At 49.3% G+C, this 18,353-nt stretch overlaps 2 protein-coding genes and 1 pseudogene across 4 annotated transcripts in view; 1 reads left to right on the top strand and 2 right to left on the bottom strand.

Annotated features, from left to right (window-relative positions):
* Nucleotides 1-3,120, bottom strand: part of CPT1B (carnitine palmitoyltransferase 1B) — a 36,237-nt gene extending 33,117 nt beyond the window's left edge. The window contains exon 1 of one of the 2 annotated variants that reach the window (XM_081926954.1): nucleotides 3,100-3,120. The gene's annotated coding sequence lies outside the window, so the exon portion shown is untranslated. Of the gene's footprint in view, nucleotides 1-1,513; nucleotides 1,640-3,099 lie in introns of those variants that run through there. The other variant, XM_081926955.1, reaches the window with a different exon arrangement.
* Nucleotides 1,463-6,656, top strand: LOC309378843 (lys-63-specific deubiquitinase BRCC36-like; annotated as a pseudogene). Its single transcript, XR_014173333.1, has 3 exons — nucleotides 1,463-1,499; nucleotides 5,294-5,684; nucleotides 6,131-6,656. The product of XR_014173333.1 is annotated as a lys-63-specific deubiquitinase BRCC36-like (transcript).
* Nucleotides 6,657-7,951: 1,295 nt separating this feature from the next.
* Nucleotides 7,952-17,752, bottom strand: LOC309379126 (kelch repeat and BTB domain-containing protein 13-like). Its single transcript, XM_081927970.1, has 4 exons — nucleotides 17,417-17,752; nucleotides 14,007-14,738; nucleotides 10,033-10,333; nucleotides 7,952-8,742 (listed from the first exon to the last, which is right to left on the bottom strand). Exons 1-4 carry the CDS (start codon nucleotides 17,687-17,689, stop codon nucleotides 8,348-8,350), a joined length of 1,701 nt encoding a protein of 566 aa, XP_081784096.1. The 5' UTR covers nucleotides 17,690-17,752; the 3' UTR covers nucleotides 7,952-8,347.
* Nucleotides 17,753-18,353: the final 601 nt, after the last annotated feature.

Below are 18,353 nucleotides of genomic sequence, written 5' to 3'. Positions count from 1 at the left end.
CCTATTCAGAATAAGGGAATTTCCCTTAAAAAAAGGGGACAGTAGACAGTTATGAACTAGGCGGCTTTAATAATAATAATAGTAAATTTTTATTTATACCCCACCCTTCCTGGTTCAGAAAATCGGGCTCAGGGCAGCTAACAACAAATTCAAAACACTTAAATGATGCAACAAAAAAACCAGCATAAAAAACAGCATAAAACGTGAATAACAATAAATTCAGAATTCAAAAATCAGTTTAAGGGGGAAATCCATCCAATAAACATTAGATGATCACCAGGGCTAGCTGGCTAAATTAGTCCTATTTGGGCCAGCGAGGAGACCAGGGAAGAATTAGCTGTGGGATCCCAGAGCGGGTGATCTTCATAAAAAGGGGAGAGGGAGGGAAGGAAGGGGAATAAAAGATCAAGCTAAGTTCAAATTGAAAGCCAGGCCTAATAGCTCTGTCTTACAAGCCCTGCGGAAGGACGTTCAATCCTGCAGGGCCCTGGTCTCCTGGGACAGAGCATTCCACCAGGTCGGAGCCATCACTGCGAAGGCCCTGGCCCTGGTGGAGGATAATCGGACTTCCTTAGGGCCTGGGACCTCTAAACTATGGTTGTTCATGGACTTTAAGGTGGGGCAGACCAGGAGAGACCGTCCCGTAAATAGGAGGCCTGGACAAATTCCTGGAGGAGGAGAGGGCTACTGATGGCTACTAGCCATGGCTGGAGGCAACAACGCTTCTCTGGTTTGAAACCAGAGGAGGGGAGACACAGGACTGGATGGTGTCATGGGCCTGATCCTGCAGGCACTTCCAAAGTTCTTAACCAGATGCAACCCCTCCCCCTCAAAGTGAAGAAGCCCTTCTCTCCCCTCCTGCGATGTGCAGCACCTGAGACTCAAAGGCAGCTTCCCTCTCTGGAACCACCGCTGACCAGGGGGCATCGCTGGGCAAGAAATGGGTAGGGGGGGCACCAGCTGCTCCCGTGGACTTCAGTAGGCCCCCAATATTCAAATCAAGGGGGGCACGAGCACCTCCTTGCCTATCCTGACACCACACAGTGGCTACCTAGTGGCTGAGATTCCTGCATCCCAGGGGGTTGGACTGGATGACCCTTGGGGTTCCCCACAGGAGTCGTCGTAATTCCCCTGAAATTGGCCGGGGGGGAGGGGGCCTGTGGGATTTTCTAGGGAGGGGGTCTGTCTTCTCCCCGTTGAAATATCGTAGCGTCTGGGTGATCCCTCCGGGGTGTCAGAAAAACCCATCGCCGCAGTCCATCGCTCGCTGCTGCGGGGGGGGGGGGGCGTGTTGCGACGGAAAAGCACTCTGCACGCACTCAGAGACGCCGGTGTTTTACCTCTGGTAGAGGCCCGGCGCAGCGCCTCTCCCCGCGTCCGGAGCGCAGTTTTGCGCCGCGCCGTCGGGGAGCTCAGGATCCGGTCTCCACCCCGCACCCGCGCCCCGACCCTGCAAAAAAAGGCAAGGCTCCAGAGCCCCCACCCCTGCCAGTCGGACGGTAGGCGCTGGTACCTGCTCGGGGGCTGGGAGGCGAGGCAAGGCGGGGCGGGGGTCCCCGTCGGGCGACGGCTCCGCTGCAGCCCTTCCCCGGGAGACGGGACGGCTGGCCGGCGGGCGGGCTGGTTCTCTGGCGGGGCTCCCTGCGCGCCCGTAACCTGAGACTGGCGCGGCTGCGGCTGCCCTACTTGGAAGGAGGGGGCGGGCGGCGCCCCCACCTCTCCAAGGCTCTTCTGCGCCACAGGGCGACGGGGTGGGCTGGGGGCACCCAGGACGCTGCCTCGCTCCCCTGGCCGCCCCCTCCGATCATCAGCTGGGGAGACCTCCCCCCTTCGCACAAGAGCAGCGCCAGTTCCCTTCCTTGCGCCCTCGCCCCTGGGCATGAAGACTCCCCAGCCTGTATGTTGGGCGGTGGGGGGCGCGAGGTTCCCCGCAGGTTATTGGCTCATAGCTGTCAACTTTTCCCTTTTCTTGCGAGGAATCCTATTCGGAATAAGGGGATTTTCCTTTTAAAAAAAGGGAACGTTGACAGCTGTGTATTGGCTGCGCAGGCTGGGCTGATCGATTTATTCTACTTTTCTGACATTTGTATCCAACTTTCCTCCGAGGAGCTCAAGGTGTCCTATGTGGGTCTTCCCCTTTTATCCTCACAGCAACACCGCGAGGCAAAGAATGGGCCTGAGTGACTGGCCCAAAGTCACCCCTGTCGAACTTTGTGACTCTGACCACTAGGCCAGATGTTGATGGGAGTCAGGCTCCAAGAGCTTTTGGAGGGCCACAGGGTAGCCCTCCCGTGCCTTCGGGCACAGACGCTTCCTGAGTGCATGTCTCTGGCAGCATGTCCAACAGAACCCACTGAAAAAGCATTTGCTGTGCACATCAATTGCATTTTAACGTGGCTGCAATATATAGATATATAGATTAGAGGCACAGGTCGGACAGGGAGGCATAACAGAGTAGGACTATGACTCCCGGTGATCTGGACACTGGACTTCTATTGATGCAGCCCAGAAGAGCCTTTTTTGCTGCTGCATCACACCGTGGACTCATGTTCAGCTTGTGGGCCACCAAGACCCCCAGATCCTTTTCACATGTGAGTTCCGTAGTCTGACTCTGCACTGTGTGGGAAAGTCTTTTATCTGTCCTGAATCTTCATTGAAAACCCACAAATTCTCCTTTTGGGAGAAAGAAAACTTACCGGTACCTCTATCTGCTTTCTCCAGGCCATGGAGAATTTTATCAACTTCTGCTGTGTTGCCTTCTTACTCACCTTTTTTAAAAAGCCCCCAAAACAATGCAATTTTTCATCCTAGGGGAATCACTCCACAGACACCCCCCTCGATTATTTCAGTTACCCTTCTCCACCCCTACGGTATCCTTTCTGAGCTGCTGCAATGCTGCTGTAACTGTGTGATGTCTTGCACATTCTCACCTGTGTACAGTGCAAAGGGAACCCTCTCCAGGAATGAGTTCCCTGGGTCTCCTCTGATCACCTGCACCAGGATATGCAGAGATAAACCCTCCAGCGTCCCCCAACAGCACCCAGGTGGCCAGCTTGCTTGTGGCTGCGCCTCCCTGCTTGCAAGCTCCAAGGCTTTTACCTGCAACCTTCTCCTGGCGTGGCTGACCTTTCTTCCTCCAGGTGAAGCAACTCAGCTGGGCCCAGGTAGCTACTGTTGCAGCAGGCTGCAAGCAGCAACCTGCAGCCTGGGATGGCCCCTTGCAGCCGGAAGGGCATTTGGAGGAGACTCCTGGCTCCCTGTGCGCCAGGCTGAGCCATCCCCGCCCCAGGAGTCACCAGGCTGCACGGATAGAGGAAGCAGGAGGGGCCAGTCCTGCTGCTTTTGCTAAGCAAAAAGGGGTGTGTGAACAACAGGCATTGTTCCAGCTCCACCAACTGGACTCGCTCTGCAAGTTCTGTGCAAACTCCACTTGGCCTTCAGAGAAGAGTGTCTTCCCAAGGTCCTGGGTAAATGTAAGAGCGTAAGCAGAGTTCTGCTGGATCAGGCCAAGGGCCCATCTGGTCCAGCATCCTGGTCTCACAGTGGCCAGCCTATTATGGGAAACCCGCAAGCAACATCTGAGCACAAGAGCAACTCTCCCTTCCTGCGGTTTCCAGCACAGTGGGACCTTGGTTCTCAAACGCCTTGGTACTCAAACAACTTGGAACCCAAATGCTGCTAAACCCAGGAAAGTGTTCTGGTTTGCGAACTTTTTTGGAAGCCGAATATCCTCCATTTTGAGTGTTACGCTTCCGATTTGAGTGCCACGCTCCAGTTTGAATGTCACGCTAAGGTTTCTGTTTTTGCTATTTATTTTGCATTATTGTTCAGCTCAGTTCTACCACTGATTGATTGTGTGACTGCGGCACATGGCTTATTGCTTTCATTTTATGGATCCGTGGCATGTCTCGTGATTAATAAGCTAGTAGAAGAAAGAATTGCTATATATAGACCTGACTGCCCCTTTGCTTCCCGTTGCTTGAAAGTGTATAGAATTCATAAACTCATAAGATTGGAAGGCACCTCAAAGGTCATCTAGTCCAATGCAGGAATCTCTGTGCCCAACGTGGGGCTCAAACCCTGAGATGAAGAGTCTTACGCTATGCCGACTGAGCGCCCCACCCCCCGCTTTGGTGTGCCACTCCTCAACTACCATATTTTTCCATGTATTAGACGAGGTTTTCCCCCTCAAAATGAACATAAAAAAATGGGGGGGGGAGGATCTTATACATGGTCAGTGAATTTTTGTGACGCGGGATGGGTAGCATCCACGTAGGTGTGATTGTCGTCGGTGTTATTTGTGGGTGTGATAAGGGCTGTTGTGTGTTTGCTGTTGCTGCGGCGGCTTCTTGCGTTGGGGGAACAGCTGATAGGCGGGTTTAGCGGCGCTTATGCAGCAGCGCAGATCAGATGTGCCAATTTTCGGCAGCCCTCCCCCTAAAAAAAGCTGGGGGGGGCAATCATCCACAAAAAACAAAACTGCAGAACTCTGGGCAATGTCCCCCCCCCTATTTTCTTCTAATCTCCCCCCTAAAAATAGGGGTCGCCTTATACATGGGGGTGTGCTATACATGGAAAAATACGGTACTTGCTGGTGGGGATTGTGTCACACCAGCAACACCAAAATAAGTATCTTGTTTGTCTCGTTCTCTGTGCATCTGCAATGTCTAGGCAACACGATGACGACGTACATACACAACAGACAATCTTTATAGAATTCCTTCAAACCATAACAAGGACAAAATGAAATCTTTAGGCTCAAAGTCTCTGGAAATCTTTAAAGGAAGTGAGGTACCAGACTGTGTAGGATGAAAGACAAGCTGTGAAGCTTTGTGTACAGTGGTATCTCTGGTTAAGTACTTAATTCGTTCCGGAGGTCCATACTTAACCTGAAACTGTTCTTAACCTGAAGCACCACTTTAGCTAATGGGGCCTCCTGCTACCACCACGCCGCTGGAGCACGATTTCTGTTCTCATCCTGAATCAAAGTTCTTAACCTGAAGCACTATTTCTGGGTTAGTGGAGTCTGTAACCTGAAGCGTATGTAACCTGAAGCGTATGTAACCCAAGGTACCACTGTATTCAGCAAATATGATGTTCAGCACTGAACAGTGATTCCAGATATGGACTACTATTTCGTAGAATTCTTCGTCAGCGTGGTGGGAAGATATAGAATTGCTTCATGAACCCATCTTATTTTGAATGAATGTACGTAAATGAAAATATCAAATGCTGTGGAACAGTGTTCATGTAATAATGTAGGCACATCTTGTTTGTCTCGTTCTCTGTGCAGGCAGGCCTTGGCGGAAGGGATGTTTGGGGCTGTTGACTGGCACATTTGTCGTCTCTCTCCCTCCTGAACAGGAGCGGCAGGTAGAAAGCGAAGCAGGTGGCGATGGTGTTACAGGCCGCGAACTTGGAGGCAGACGTCTTCCTGGTCTGCATGGTCCACGCTCTGAGCACTCAGCGAGAAGAGGTCATGGGCCTCTGCCTCGGTGAGGTTGGAGCTGGCCGAATTGCTCACATTCGCTTGGTGATCATTCTGCTCCGCTCAGATAAGAGGAAAGATCGGGTGGAGATTTCCCTGGAGCAGCTCTCGGCTGCTTCGACGGAAGCGGAGAGGTTGGCTAAGTTAACGGGACAGCCCACAAGAGTTGTGGGCTGGTATCATTCCCATTTTCCCAGTAGTGAAGTCTGGAAGTGAAAGCTGGACTGTAAAGAAGGCTGATCACCGAAGAATGGATGCTTTTGAATTCTGGTGCTGGAAGAGACTCTTGAGAGTCCCATGGACTGCAAGAAGATCAAACCTCTACATTCTGAAGGAAATCAGCCCTGAGTGCTCACTGGAAGGACAGATCCTGAAGCTGAGGCTCCAAGACTTTGGCCACCTCATGAGAAGAGAAGACTCCCTGGAAAAGACCCTGATGTTGGGAAAGATGGAGGGCACAAGGAGAAGGGGACGACAGAGGACGAGATGGTGGGACAGTGTTCTCGAAGTGACCAACATGAGTTTGACCAAATTGCGGGAGGCAGTGGAAGACAGGAGTGCCTGGAGTGCTCTGGTCCAGGGGGTCACGAAGAGTCGGACATGACTAAACAACTAAACAACAACAACAACATTCCCATCCCTACGTCACTGTTTGGCCATGGAACATCGACCTCTGCATGCAAGCGATGTATCGGATGTTGGGCAGAGACTTTGTGGGGCTGATCTTCTCCTGTTTCGGCGAGGACAAAAGCACAAAAACGGGCTGGATCGTCTTCACCTGCTTCCAGCCCTTCAAGCCCCAAAGAGCTCCTGCAAATATGAAAGGGTTGAAATTCCTGTTCACCTGATTCCTCACACTGGCATGGGGAAAGCATGTCTTGAGTCCATGATGGCGTTCCCCAGGATCTTGCGTCAAGAGGAGCAAGATGCCTTCAGGAAAATCCATAGTCTTTCTCATCTGGATCCTATAAGCAAGATCCACAATGGATCGGTGTTTACTAAGAAGCTGTGCAGCCAGATGTTGATCATCGGTGATCCTCTGATGCAGTGGCTGGAGGGTCTCTTGAAGAGAAACGAAGAGAGATTGCAGGCGCTGCAGCAGGAGAAACAGAAACTTCTGGAGGAACTCAGTGCCCTGGAGAGAGAAGAACAGAACCTCACGGCCTGAGAAATGTAAGCTTGGCTTCATCCTGTTTTGCTGCTTCTCCATCCCTTCCCATCTTCCTGGGCGCGTTCTGTGTTTGTGCAGCACAGAAGCTTTAAGCTCACCACACGAAACATTTGTTTAGCAGAGTTGTTGTTTACTGCACACACACAAACATGCACTGCATATACATATGCTTTATATCCCGTTACAAGTAGGACTCTCTCTGTTCCCAGAGAGGGTCTTTTTGCTTCAAAGTTCTTGCTGTCCCACAGTCTGCAGCAAGTTCTGAGCTCTTTCAAAATCCTGCAACTCAAAGCAGGATTCCAGTCTGTCTCCTCCTGCTCAGATCTCCCACGCTTTCACGACGCTGAACACAGTTAAGCAAGCAAATAATAGTTTATACCAGTAACAATTCAAAATTATATGTTTCGGAATCCATTCTTTTTGTCACTGGTTACAGATATCAGAATTAAATGGAGAAACAGCGGGGAATGAAGAGGGATAACCTACATGCACCAAACTGTATTGTATAATATAGATACCTTCCTACCATATGCTTCATTGTTTGTGAAATTAATAGTCACACCAAACTGCAAATAAAATAAAATAATCCTGTATGACTGGCAAATGGTGTCTGGATTTTATGAGCTGCCCAGGCTGTGAACCCAAAGGGTATCGGGTACTGAACCCCAACACTTCTCCAACAGAAGCAGGCCACTCCAGGCACGGGGGTTAGACTAGATGGGATTTAGGTGCCCTCCTTGTGCCCTGCAGTTTTGTGATGATTTGTAGTAAGCTTAACCCTGCAGCTCCTTTGCAGCAAAACGAGACATTCTGAAGGACCCTGGGCAGTTGTGAGTTGGGGGAGGAGAGAAGCCCCAGGTAGCTTTTTGGGCCTGGGGCAGGGGGAAGACACACGCCGTGTTGTGCGTGCAGAATCGGGAGTGGAGGAAGGAGCCAGACCACCCTTTTCGTTTGCAGCAGCAGCTGTTTTGCAAGCCGTGGTGCTATAAATAGAGGCCGGTATTTGGGTGAGAGGGCAAGGGAGGGAGGGGGAGGGTGCCCAGCAAGAAGGCTTGACCCATGAATGGCCCATCTCAGCTGATAACATCAGACAGGTCAAGGTGCCGTGAGCCACCAACCGACTTGGACAGGTCATCAATAATCCGGTCCAAACCCCAGAGCTGCTGGACAGACGGGAAAAGAAATTATAAGATTTTAAGGGATATCAAACAAGCTCAAGACCAGGTTTGAAGTCTTTAACATCAGCACTCAAGAGTGCGCTTCAGCCCTGTTTTTGAGTTTGTTTGAAACTTCAAACCTCAATTTCTTCTCACTACTGCTTGATTCTCTTAAATAGGGCTATGTTTAAAACTTGCCATTGAGGTTTTCATACCTTTTTTGTAAACTCAAGGAAGCATTTTCAGCCCTGCTCTTGAGCTTGTTTGATATCACTTCAAATCTTATAATTTCTTTATTTCCTTCTGAGGAAACTGATTAGTTCAGTGAGACGAATTTTGTAGCCGGCATCTCGTAAAGTCTTTGTTTAATTCTAGTTTATTTTTTTATATTTTTTTATTCTATAGTCGATTACTTCTCGTTTCAGGGATTTTCACAGCAATTTCTTTTGTGTAATTTCTTGGTTCCGCAACTGTCTTATTTTCACTGGACAGACAGGAAAAGACAGGCAGACAAAAGGGAGGAGGGGAGACTCAGAGTCCCTGGAGTCCCTTTGACTCTGTTTCTTCTTCCCCACAGCCTTCCGGGGGGAAGTGGAGCAGGAAGATGGCCTCGTAGGACAGGGGAAAGGGTGGCGGAGGCAGCGGGCGACAGTCCGGGACCCCGAGTTCCACTTCCAAGAGGGCGCCCAAGTCAGGAGAGGCCATATAGAGGGTGCCGTCCAAAGCCAGGCCCTGTCCGGCCAGGCTGCACTTGGGCAGGGTCCGGGCAGGGCCCCACTGCCGGGTGCTGGGGCAGAAGGAGGTGACCACGTTGTCTTGGGCATTGCCCCCCACCACAAAGAGGGGCTCCGTGCCGCCCAGGAAGTAGAGCCCAGGCAGGTCAGCGTCTGCCCGCGTCAGAGTCGGAAGCAGCTCCTGCCACGTGTCTGCAAGGAGAAGAGAAGGCGGGGATGTAACCACCCTCAGGCCGGACCCACAGCCCAGATCCCCTGCCCTCACACCCACCGCCAGCCCTTGTTCATACCCCTGTCCTTCCCTGCCCACTTAACTCACAATCAGCCACCTCCGTCTTCCCCAGTATGTGCCCACCCGACCATGCTGATCAGTGGAACCGCCACAAAATATCTGTTCTGTTTTCGTGAGAACTCCTGGCATGGCTGCACCTACACTTTGGAACTCCCTGCCTCTTGATGTACTCTTTGCTGTACACTTTTCGGCACCCGCCGAAAAGGTTCCCGCTTAGAGGAGCCTCTCCAGATGTTTCAAAACTTACAAGCTTTAACCTGTTTTAAAGGTAAAGGTAAAGGTACCACTGACTATTAGGTCCAGTTGTGGCCAACTCTGGGGTTGCGGCGCTCATCTCGCTTTACTGGCCGAGGGAGCCGGCGTACAGCTTATGGGTCATGTGGCCAGCATGACTAAGCCGCTTCTGGCGAACCAGAGCAGCGCATGGAAACGCCGTTTACCTTCCCGCCGGAGCGGTACCTATTTATCTACTTGCACTTTGACATGCTTTCAAACTGCTAGGTTGGCAGGAGCAGGGACTGAGCAACGGGAGCTCACCCCGTCGTGAGGGTTCGAACCGCCGACCTTCTGATCGGCAAGTCCTAGGCTCTGTGGTTTATCCCACAGCACCACCCGTGTCCCATAACCTGTTTTTAGTCTACAGTTATTTCAACTTTCTGAAAGTTTCAAATCATTGTTCGTTTTTCTGGCTCGTAATATTACTATCCAGGGCTTTTGGGGGGGGGGGCAGAACTCACCGGAACACAGTTCCGGCACCTCTCACCCATGCCCTTATAAGAGAACAAGGTTCAAGGCTGAGTTCTGGCACCTCTTTTCCCAGAAAAAAGCACTGTGGTTATCTTTTTTTGTAAACCCCTATGAGGGTTTTCTTTTTTAAAAAAAATCAAGCAGTGTGTAAACCTTCTGCAATGAATAAAAATAAGTACTGACACCCCTTTCTCTTTTCTCACACATAACACACCTTGGCTTCCCCTCTCTGTGCAATGCTGTGGCGCATGCGTGCCAGCCTGGCAGCGCAACTGTGGGTGTCCGGGACGGTGGGTGCCTTGCAGTGTGCATGGCCCTGGCACAGAATTTTGTGGGTTCCTGGCCGATCAATGGGGAGTTTTGTGGGTGCTGAGGCACCCAGGGCCCCAGGGAGTCGGCACCTATTGCGCGGCGCATCGGCTGCCTCATTGCCGTCTCCTCACCAGCGGCCACATCGTAGCACAGCAGAAGTTTCTCTCCGGTGCGTTGTATGCTGCCCAGGGCATAGATGCAGCCGCCATGCGCCGTGCAGAGGGGCAGGTCGTGGGACAGGGAGACGGCGAAGGAGAAGTCGCCCATGGGCAGGGAGGAGACGAAGGCCCAGGAGTCGGCCCAAGGGTCGTAGCGCTCCACGGCCGTGTACAGGCAGGTGCTGCTGTCCGGGGGCAGGAGCGAGTCCAGGAACCAGCCCCCAACGGCATAGATGTGGTGCCCCACCACAGCGCTGCTGAAGTGGCGCCGGCGCTGCAAGAGGAGCAGGAAAGCAGAGAGCGTCAGGAAGGGAGAGGCACTGCTGAAAGAGAATAAGATTGAAGGTGTCCCAAATTTACAGTTGTATTATGAAGCAGCATGCCTTTGTTGGGTAAAAGAATGGATTGTCATTAAAAATAAAGATTTGTTAGATCTAGAGGGTTTTAACTTAAGATTTGGATGGCATGACTATCTGTGGCGGGATAAAGGAAAGAAACATAAAGATTTTTCTAACCATATTATTAGAGGGCCACTGTTAGAAGTGTGGGAAAGGAATAAAAAATTATTGGAACAGAAAACCCCCTGGTGGTTATCACCAATCGATATACTGACAAAAAAGAAAATAAACACTGAAGGGGAAAGATGGACATATATGAAGATCTATTAGTTAGAAATGAATCCGGGTGGAGAATCAGACCATATGAAGAAATAAAAAACAAGTTGACTGGCTGGATTCAATATCACCAAATTAACTCCATGTGGACGGAAGATAAAAAGATTGGGATAAATGAGAAGAAATCTAGATTTCAGATTGAAATAATAGAAGGAAGAACAAAATTACTATCAAAAATGTATAACCAGTTCCTTGAGTGGGACACCAAAGATGAGGAAGTGAAGGAGGTGATGGTGAAGTGGGCAGTGGACTTGGGTTATAATATAGAGTTTGGCAAATGGAAGGCTTTATGGTGTAAAGGTATGAACTTCACGGCATGTACAACACTCAAGGAGAACATGTATAAGATGATGTACAGATGGTACATGACGCCGGTAAAATTGGATAAAATTTATAAAACAGGTGATAAAATGTGTTGGAAATGCAAGAGTAAGGAGGGTGACTTTATACATATGTGGTGGTCATGTGAGACACTTAAAAAATTTTGGGAATCTATCTATAATGAATTTTAAAAAGTCCTCAAATACACCTTTAGCAAAAAACCTGAAGCTTTCCTCCTGGGGATAATTGGCGAAGAAATCAAAAAGGAAGATAAAACATTTTTTCAATACACAACAGTGGCTGCCAGAGCCCTCATAGCACAGTATTGGAAAACGTCTAAAATCCCAACGATAATAGAGTGGCAATCTAAACTATTTGACTATTTAGAACTGGCAAAATTGACACAGAAAATAAGAAATCAAAAAAGTACAAAATTTAATAATGAATGGGATAAATTTAAGTTATATATGGAAACAGAAATAAAAGGAAAATAAAAATGTTGATAAAAAACAAATATATATTTGAAAAATCACAGTAGGTATGAGATAACGCTTACTACGTAAAAATTGCTTGAAAAATTAGACACTGCGGAAAAAAATATGATAACTTTATTCCGAAATCGAGATAAAGGGAAGTCGATGAGTGTTTGTCAATGTAAGTTGAGTTGCCTATGTTTTTATGTATTACATGTTTCGTTTTTCTTTTTTTTCTTTTTTCCTTTTTTCTTGGCTGTGTAAGCATGTTTGTGATATGTATGATATGTATGTTAAAAAGCAATAAAACAAATTATTTTTTTTTTTTAAAAAAGAGAGAATAAGATTGAAGGAATGGGTTTCTGTGCAGTCAGTCTGAAACAGGACCCAAAATCCACATTTTTCCTCCTCCAAGGGAGCATTTCTAAAATGCATTAACTTGAGCACTTGAGTCAATGTATAAACAGAAAACCAGCTGTATAAACAAGTGCTCAAAGCCCTCTCCCTTATCAGTCCGTGACGGCAATGGATGGCCTTGCCAGTTCTGAGTGGAGCAGGGATGGCACATCTGGGTCTCATCTTACACACTGACGCACAGACCTTGTCAGGTCTGACAAGAGACCCGGGAACGGCGCCAGGAGTGCTCTTAGAGTTGGTGATCTTCCTGCCCCAAGATAAGAGTATAGGAACAGGAACAACCTTTTATGGTCAAGAGTACCGGAACAGGAATATCTGTTTATGGTCATGGATGCCAACTTACATGTATAAGCTGACGGGGCTGGATTCCTGGGGGAGGGGGGAGAGGGTGTCTGGAGGATATATATACTGCATGAAATTTCTCATTTCTTTGGACTTGCTGTGAACTGACCACGCAAGAGCCTTTCTGCTATCCAGAGAACAGAATAAACTCTTTCTCTGAATCAGCCTCGGTGTCATTTGACTTCCTTTCTCCCTCCCGGGAGCAATGCAGACACCACCAATCGGTATAGTCTAATAAGGCTACAAGATGAAAATGATGTACCGGTGGTATCTAACCCTGGTTAAATTAGCAGAAAAGCATAGAACAAGAGCTAATAAGTGTTGGGGGTGTAAAGACCAGGAGCAGGTGCGCAGCCTGAACTCCTATTTACACGGAGGAAGCCGCAAAGGCCATTCGCTGTTAATAACTCATTCTCAAATTGCCCCCCTTAAAAATCAAATCGCCCCACGCTGGGAATCACGGAATTGGAGCTTTTCATTTGTTTTGTTTTTTTGTTTCACGCTCGGATTTTAGGAAACAAAGCAAATGGAAGAGGGGCAGATGAAAATGATGGACTTTGCAGAACTGGCGAAGCTGACAGGAAGGACCCGTAACCAGCAGGATCGAGTATTCCACAAGGACGGGAGTAAATTTTTATATATACGACATTTGAAAGATCTCTGTAAGCAATTAAACATCACTAGCAGGGTAGACTGAAGACTTGTAATGGGCAACTTCCTCCCTTTTAATGATAATATTAATTTCAATGCTATCTGTAATGAATCAACTAGAATTGGAAAACGTACAAAGGCAGTAATATAAAGGTTAATTTTGAAAGCCATGAGACGGGAGGGACGGAAGTCAATAGGCTCTAATGAGCAAAAGAGATAATGTGAATACAGTGGTACCTCTGGATGTGAACAGGATCCGTTCCGGAGCCCCGTTCACATCCTGAAGCGAACGCAACCCGTGTCTGCACATGCATGGGTCACGATTCGTCGCTTCCACACATGCGCATGACGTCATTTTGACAGTCTGCGCATGCGCGAGCGGTGAAACCTGGAAGTAACGCACTCTGTTACTTCCGGGTTGCAATGGAGTGCAACCTGAAAATATTCATCCCGAAGCTACTTCAACCTGAGGTATGACTGTAATAATGATGTGGTTATACCGTATATTATAAAATGGAAGGACAGATTGTGAAGCTGAGGCTCCAGTACTTTGGCCACCTCATGAGAAGAGAAGACTCCCTGGAGAAGACCCTGATGTTGGGAAAGATGGAGGGCACAAGGAGAAGGGGGCGACAGAGGACGAGATGGTTGGATAGTGTTTTCGAGGCTACCAGCATGAGTTTGACCAAACTGCGGGAGGCAGTAGAGGACAGAGGTGCCTGGCGTTCTCTGGTCCATGGGGTCACGAAGAGTCGGACACAACTAAACGACTAAACAACAACAACAACATACACACACACACACACACACACACACACACACATACACCGTATTTTTCCAAGTATAAGACTAGGTTTTTTCCCTAAAAAATAATGTCCAGAATTTGGGGGCATCATACATGGGGGCCATCTCCCCCCATTTTCTTAAATCGGAGTCCCCCAAAATAGGGGGTGTCTTATACATGGGGGCGTCTTACAGACAGAAAAATACAGTCTGTGTGTGTGTGTGTGTGTGTGTGTGTGTATTCAGTCATCTGAGACACAGCCCTGACCTTAGAGCAGGACCTGACCTTATTGGGGGCGGCAGTGGGTGCCCACGTTCCCGTCAAGGGGTTGTAGCGGAAGGCTGCCATACGGAAGGTGAAACTGCGGGCCCCCCGCTTCTCCCGGTAGCCCCCCATGACGAAGAGGTAGTTGAGGAGCTGTGCTGTGCTGAAGCTCCACTTCTCGGCCTGGAAGGGCAGGCGGGTGGCACAGCGCCAGTCCCCCTCCTCGGGGGGCAGAGGGTGGTGGTAGAGGCCCCGCAGAGACTCCAGGGGGACCCCGGGAGCCAGGCTGACGTTCTCCTTGCGCAGGGCACACAGCATGGGGCGGCCATTGAAGCGGAGCTGTGCCAGCTCCTCCCGCAGTTGGGGGTCCAGCTGTTCTGTGATGGAGGCTGGCAGCTCCAACAGGTGGGCACTCAGGTAGCTGGACACCAGGGCCCTCAGCTCAGGGCATCCCACAGCCTCCGCGAAACCCAGGTATGACAGACAGTTCTGGGGGCTCAGGAGAGGGCTCAGGGCCACCCAGCACCGGTCCAGAAACCCCGGGAGCATCAGGTAGCTGGCAGTCTGCACCGCTGGCAAGAGGTCTTCCTCTTCTAGGCTGAAACGCCTGGAGAAGACCCACTCCAGGATGGCATGGAAGGTCCCCGAGGGCACGTGGCTCAGATCCAGCTGCCTCTCTGAGGCCTCCTGCATGCGGGATCTCAAGAGGGCCTCAAAATAGGCACTCTCCGTCGCCAGGCGGGCCAGATCCACCTGCCAGGCAGAGAGAGAAAGAGAGAACATAAGAAAATTATGTGAGTACAGTGGATTCTTGGGTTGCGAATGTGATCCGTGTGGGAAGCACGTTTGCAACCTGCGGCGCCGCGTTTGCGCATGCGTGGGTTGTGATTTAGTGCTTCTGCGCATGTGCAAGCGCTGAAACCCAGACGTAACCCATTCCGGTACTTCTGGGTTCGGCACAGTGCGCAGCCCGAAATCGTGCAAACCGAAGCATCTGTAACCCGAGGTATGACTGTACTTGGAACTCGCAAAAATGACGGCGTCAATAAGAAATCAATCAACAGACAAAGTCAAAAAAGAATGGGAATGTTTTAACAATTACTTAACAAAACAAGGTTCCAACGATAAGACTTGGCTGTGTCTAGAATCATCTCACAGATAGTAAAATATTCCTCTTCATTCCAAGATGAGTAAGAAAACAATGAAATACAGGGCAAAAAAATAGGAATACTCAAACTGAAACTGTAATGAGGTAGAAGGAAGTCAACAGTATAATAAATTGAAAAGGGATTCAACCCAAATTGAAGGCTAAACACAAAAAACAGTAATATTGGTTTGAATGATATTAAGTATTACTTTACAATAGATAGGTATTTTTATTGTTTAAATTGTCATTTTGACACAGTTGTTTTTTCTCTTCTTTTCTCCCCCTTTTTTCTTAGATATTGTATTGTATACATTACTATAGAATATATATAATTTATACATTACTATATAAATCTTAGATTTGTAAATAATTTCACTATATATAAGTCAAGATCTAAATCAGTATAAGAATAATCATTGTAAGATTGTTTCATCTTTCTTTTTTCTAGCAGCTCGGAAGCACGTCAAAGTGCAAGTAGATAAATAGGTACCGCTCCGGCGGGAAGGTAAACGGTGTTTCCGTGCACTGCTCTGGTTCGCCAGAAGCGGCTTAGTCATGCTGGCCACATGACCCGGAAGCTGTACGCCGGCTCCCTCGGCCAGTAAAATGAGATGAGCGCTGCAACCCCAGAGTCGGCCACGACTGGACCTAATGGTCAGGGGTACCTTTAACTTACTCCCTGGTCCTAGTTGGACACTCGAACCACTGCACCCCACGGGCTTTTGGGGGCCATCACTGCCCTCTTGTGTTTTCTAGGGGCCACGGCAGGTGAGAACTAGGCAGAAAGGTGCATTTTTTAACTGCCTGTGGCGATGGGTTGCCGGAGCTTGTGGCCTGAGAGCCAGCCTTGATTCTGTTCAGAGACCGGAGCTGCCTCCCCTTGCTGCTATTTCCTCTTGCTTGCATTTAAAATAAAAATAAAATATTTATAAAGATACTTGCATACCACTGTGTATACAAATATACATCAAAGCCATTTACAGCAATAAAACATAGAACACTACAGTAAAGCCATACATAGGTGAAAATCAGGCATCAATTAGTCATAAGGACATGTTCTTAATCGCCTGCAAGAGGAAAAAGTTTCCAGTAGGAGTTTGAAAGTTGGCCCAGAAGGCGCCGGCTGAGGTTCCAGTGGCAGGGAGTTCCACAGGGCTGGGCCGATGGCACTCAAGATTTAGTTTCCCATCTGTGAAAGACCAAAATTGGGACCCCCTTCTCTTGCTTTCCGTCCTAAATTGTTGTGGTGCCCGCTGCAGCACTCTCCCGGCTCAGTGCCCCCTGTGGTGGACTGGTTGCTCTCCTGTAAACCTGTCTCTATTCCCATGGTTGCCAAATGAGCCTCTCCAAATCGGGGGAAGCTCTGTGATGCTCCTGCAGGTGATCTTAGTGATTGAGCTGGGCTTTAAGGGTTCAGACAGTCTCTGAGATATTCTGGACCTGAATTGTCCAGGGCTTGGCAAATTGATACAAGCACCTTGACCTTGGTTGGGTAGCAGATGGGCAACCAGTGCAGCATTTGGTGTTGCATGTTCTTCACCAGATGCTCCCATCAGACCACAGCATCCCGCACCTGCTGGAACTTCTGAACCAACCCCAAGGGCAGCCCCACATTGAGTAGTCCAGATTTGAGGTTACCCATGCATGGACTATAGTGGTCAGGCTTGTCCAGAAACGGTCATAGTTGGCGCTGTTGCGATTCCATTCCACCCTTTGCTGCAGACATGGGATTGTTACATGTCACACGTCTGTTTGCATTCCAGCACAGATTGCTGGCGTGAGTGGTACTTCCGCTCTGTATTGCTTCTGTTTTCCTTCTCTCTCCAACATTTTCTTTGTCCTGGTTTATGTTTAATAAATGCGTAGTTTAGTATGTGTCTGGAGCCTTAAGCCTCTTCTGTTGCGCAGTTTACACTGCTGAGTAAAGTGTCCTCAAGTCTGCAAGCTTGAGTCACTGAGCAGAGGTTGAGGGATCTCCGCAGCGGCAAGGCTGAAGGGAGACGCTCCAGCTGGGGCTGAGCCAGCTGGCCTTTTGACCCCCCCGATTCTAACAGGCGCGACAGGTGAATTTGCACCTGACTCCCGGGGAAAGCTTCCATGCAGCCTGGATAGCTCACCATGGTTAGATAACCATGGTGGCGATAACACCAAGGTTGCAGGACAGCTGCCTATTCCTGCATTGCGGGCGGTTGATGATCCTTAGGATTACTTTCAACTCTACAGTTCTATGATTCTATGATTCCTGCCACCCCTTAGCACAAGAGAGCCCCCTGCGAGACCCTACCTGGAAGCTGTAGGGCTGTGTGTGGACCGTGAGCAGCTCGGCCTCACCATCTCCTCCCCGGTAGACCCTCAGCTCGGGGCAGCTCTCCCATGGCTCGGGCAGGGACCCCTGAGCACCCTGCCTTTTCCAGGACCAGGCGATGAGGCCCCACAAAGCCCAGAGGGCACCGGCCAGGAAGTCGAACACCTGCTTGGCAAGGCGGGCCCAACCCAGCCAGGCGGATGCAGCAAGAAGCCCCTGTAAAGGGGTCGAGCGCAGACCTCCATGGGGCATGGCCAGGGGATCATTTGCAGGTCAGAGCGCCCCTTCAGCCGTCCCAAAGCACACACAGGCTGCAGCACAGAGTTTGGCTCGGGCGCTAGAGCTATTTTTAGTCTGTGTTTACAGCAGAGCAGGCATGTTGGTGCCCAGAGCCATCGCCAGGAGCGGGGGCCACAGACGTCAGAAAGTTACTGGGGGGACTTTTGGCGGGGGAGAGGAGAGATCGTGCAGAACACTAACGTTGTGTTTCGTTAGCCCCAAAATGGAAAATGAATGAGGTCCCAACCAAAGAAGCATGGCAACTTAAACTGCTGGAATATGTGCAGCTTGCGGATCTAACTTACAGAATAAAAGAACAAGAATAACATTCTTGTAACAAATTTAGTTGGTCTCTAAGGTGATACTGGACAATTTTTTAAATTTATTTCAAGAAGAACATTCGTTTAAAGAAGATTGGGAGATGTTTATTGAATATACGGGGGGAAATGGCGTACACTTGAAAATGTGGGGAGCATTAAGATAAATTCAACAGTGTAAATAAGTTTTGATGGAAGTAATATACAGCGGATGCTCAGGTTGCGAACGTGATCCGTGCAGCATGCGCGTTCGCAACCCGCAGCATTCGCAACCCATGTCTGCGCACGCACGAGTTGTGATTTGGCGCTTCTGTGCATGC

This window comes from Podarcis melisellensis (genome assembly GCF_964234715.1).
Source record: "Podarcis melisellensis genome assembly, chromosome: 10".
Classification (NCBI taxonomy): domain Eukaryota; kingdom Metazoa; phylum Chordata; class Lepidosauria; order Squamata; family Lacertidae; genus Podarcis; species Podarcis melisellensis.
The sequence above is the reverse complement of the archived record's forward strand: the minus strand, read 5'-3'. Positions and strand labels throughout refer to the sequence as shown.

Bases quoted from the DNA above. Each gene is read 5' to 3' on its own strand.
- LOC309379126 (XM_081927970.1), bottom strand. From the start codon at position 17,689: ATGCCCCATGGAGGTCTGCGCTCGACCCCTTTACAGGGGCTTCTTGCT. The intron at 14,739-17,416 runs GTAGGGTCTCGC...TCTGCCTGGCAG, and splicing joins CACAGCCCTACAGCTTCCAG to GTGGATCTGGCCCGCCTGGC. The intron at 10,334-14,006 runs GTCAGGTCCTGC...CTCCTCTTGCAG, and splicing joins CCACTGCCGCCCCCAATAAG to CGCCGGCGCCACTTCAGCAG.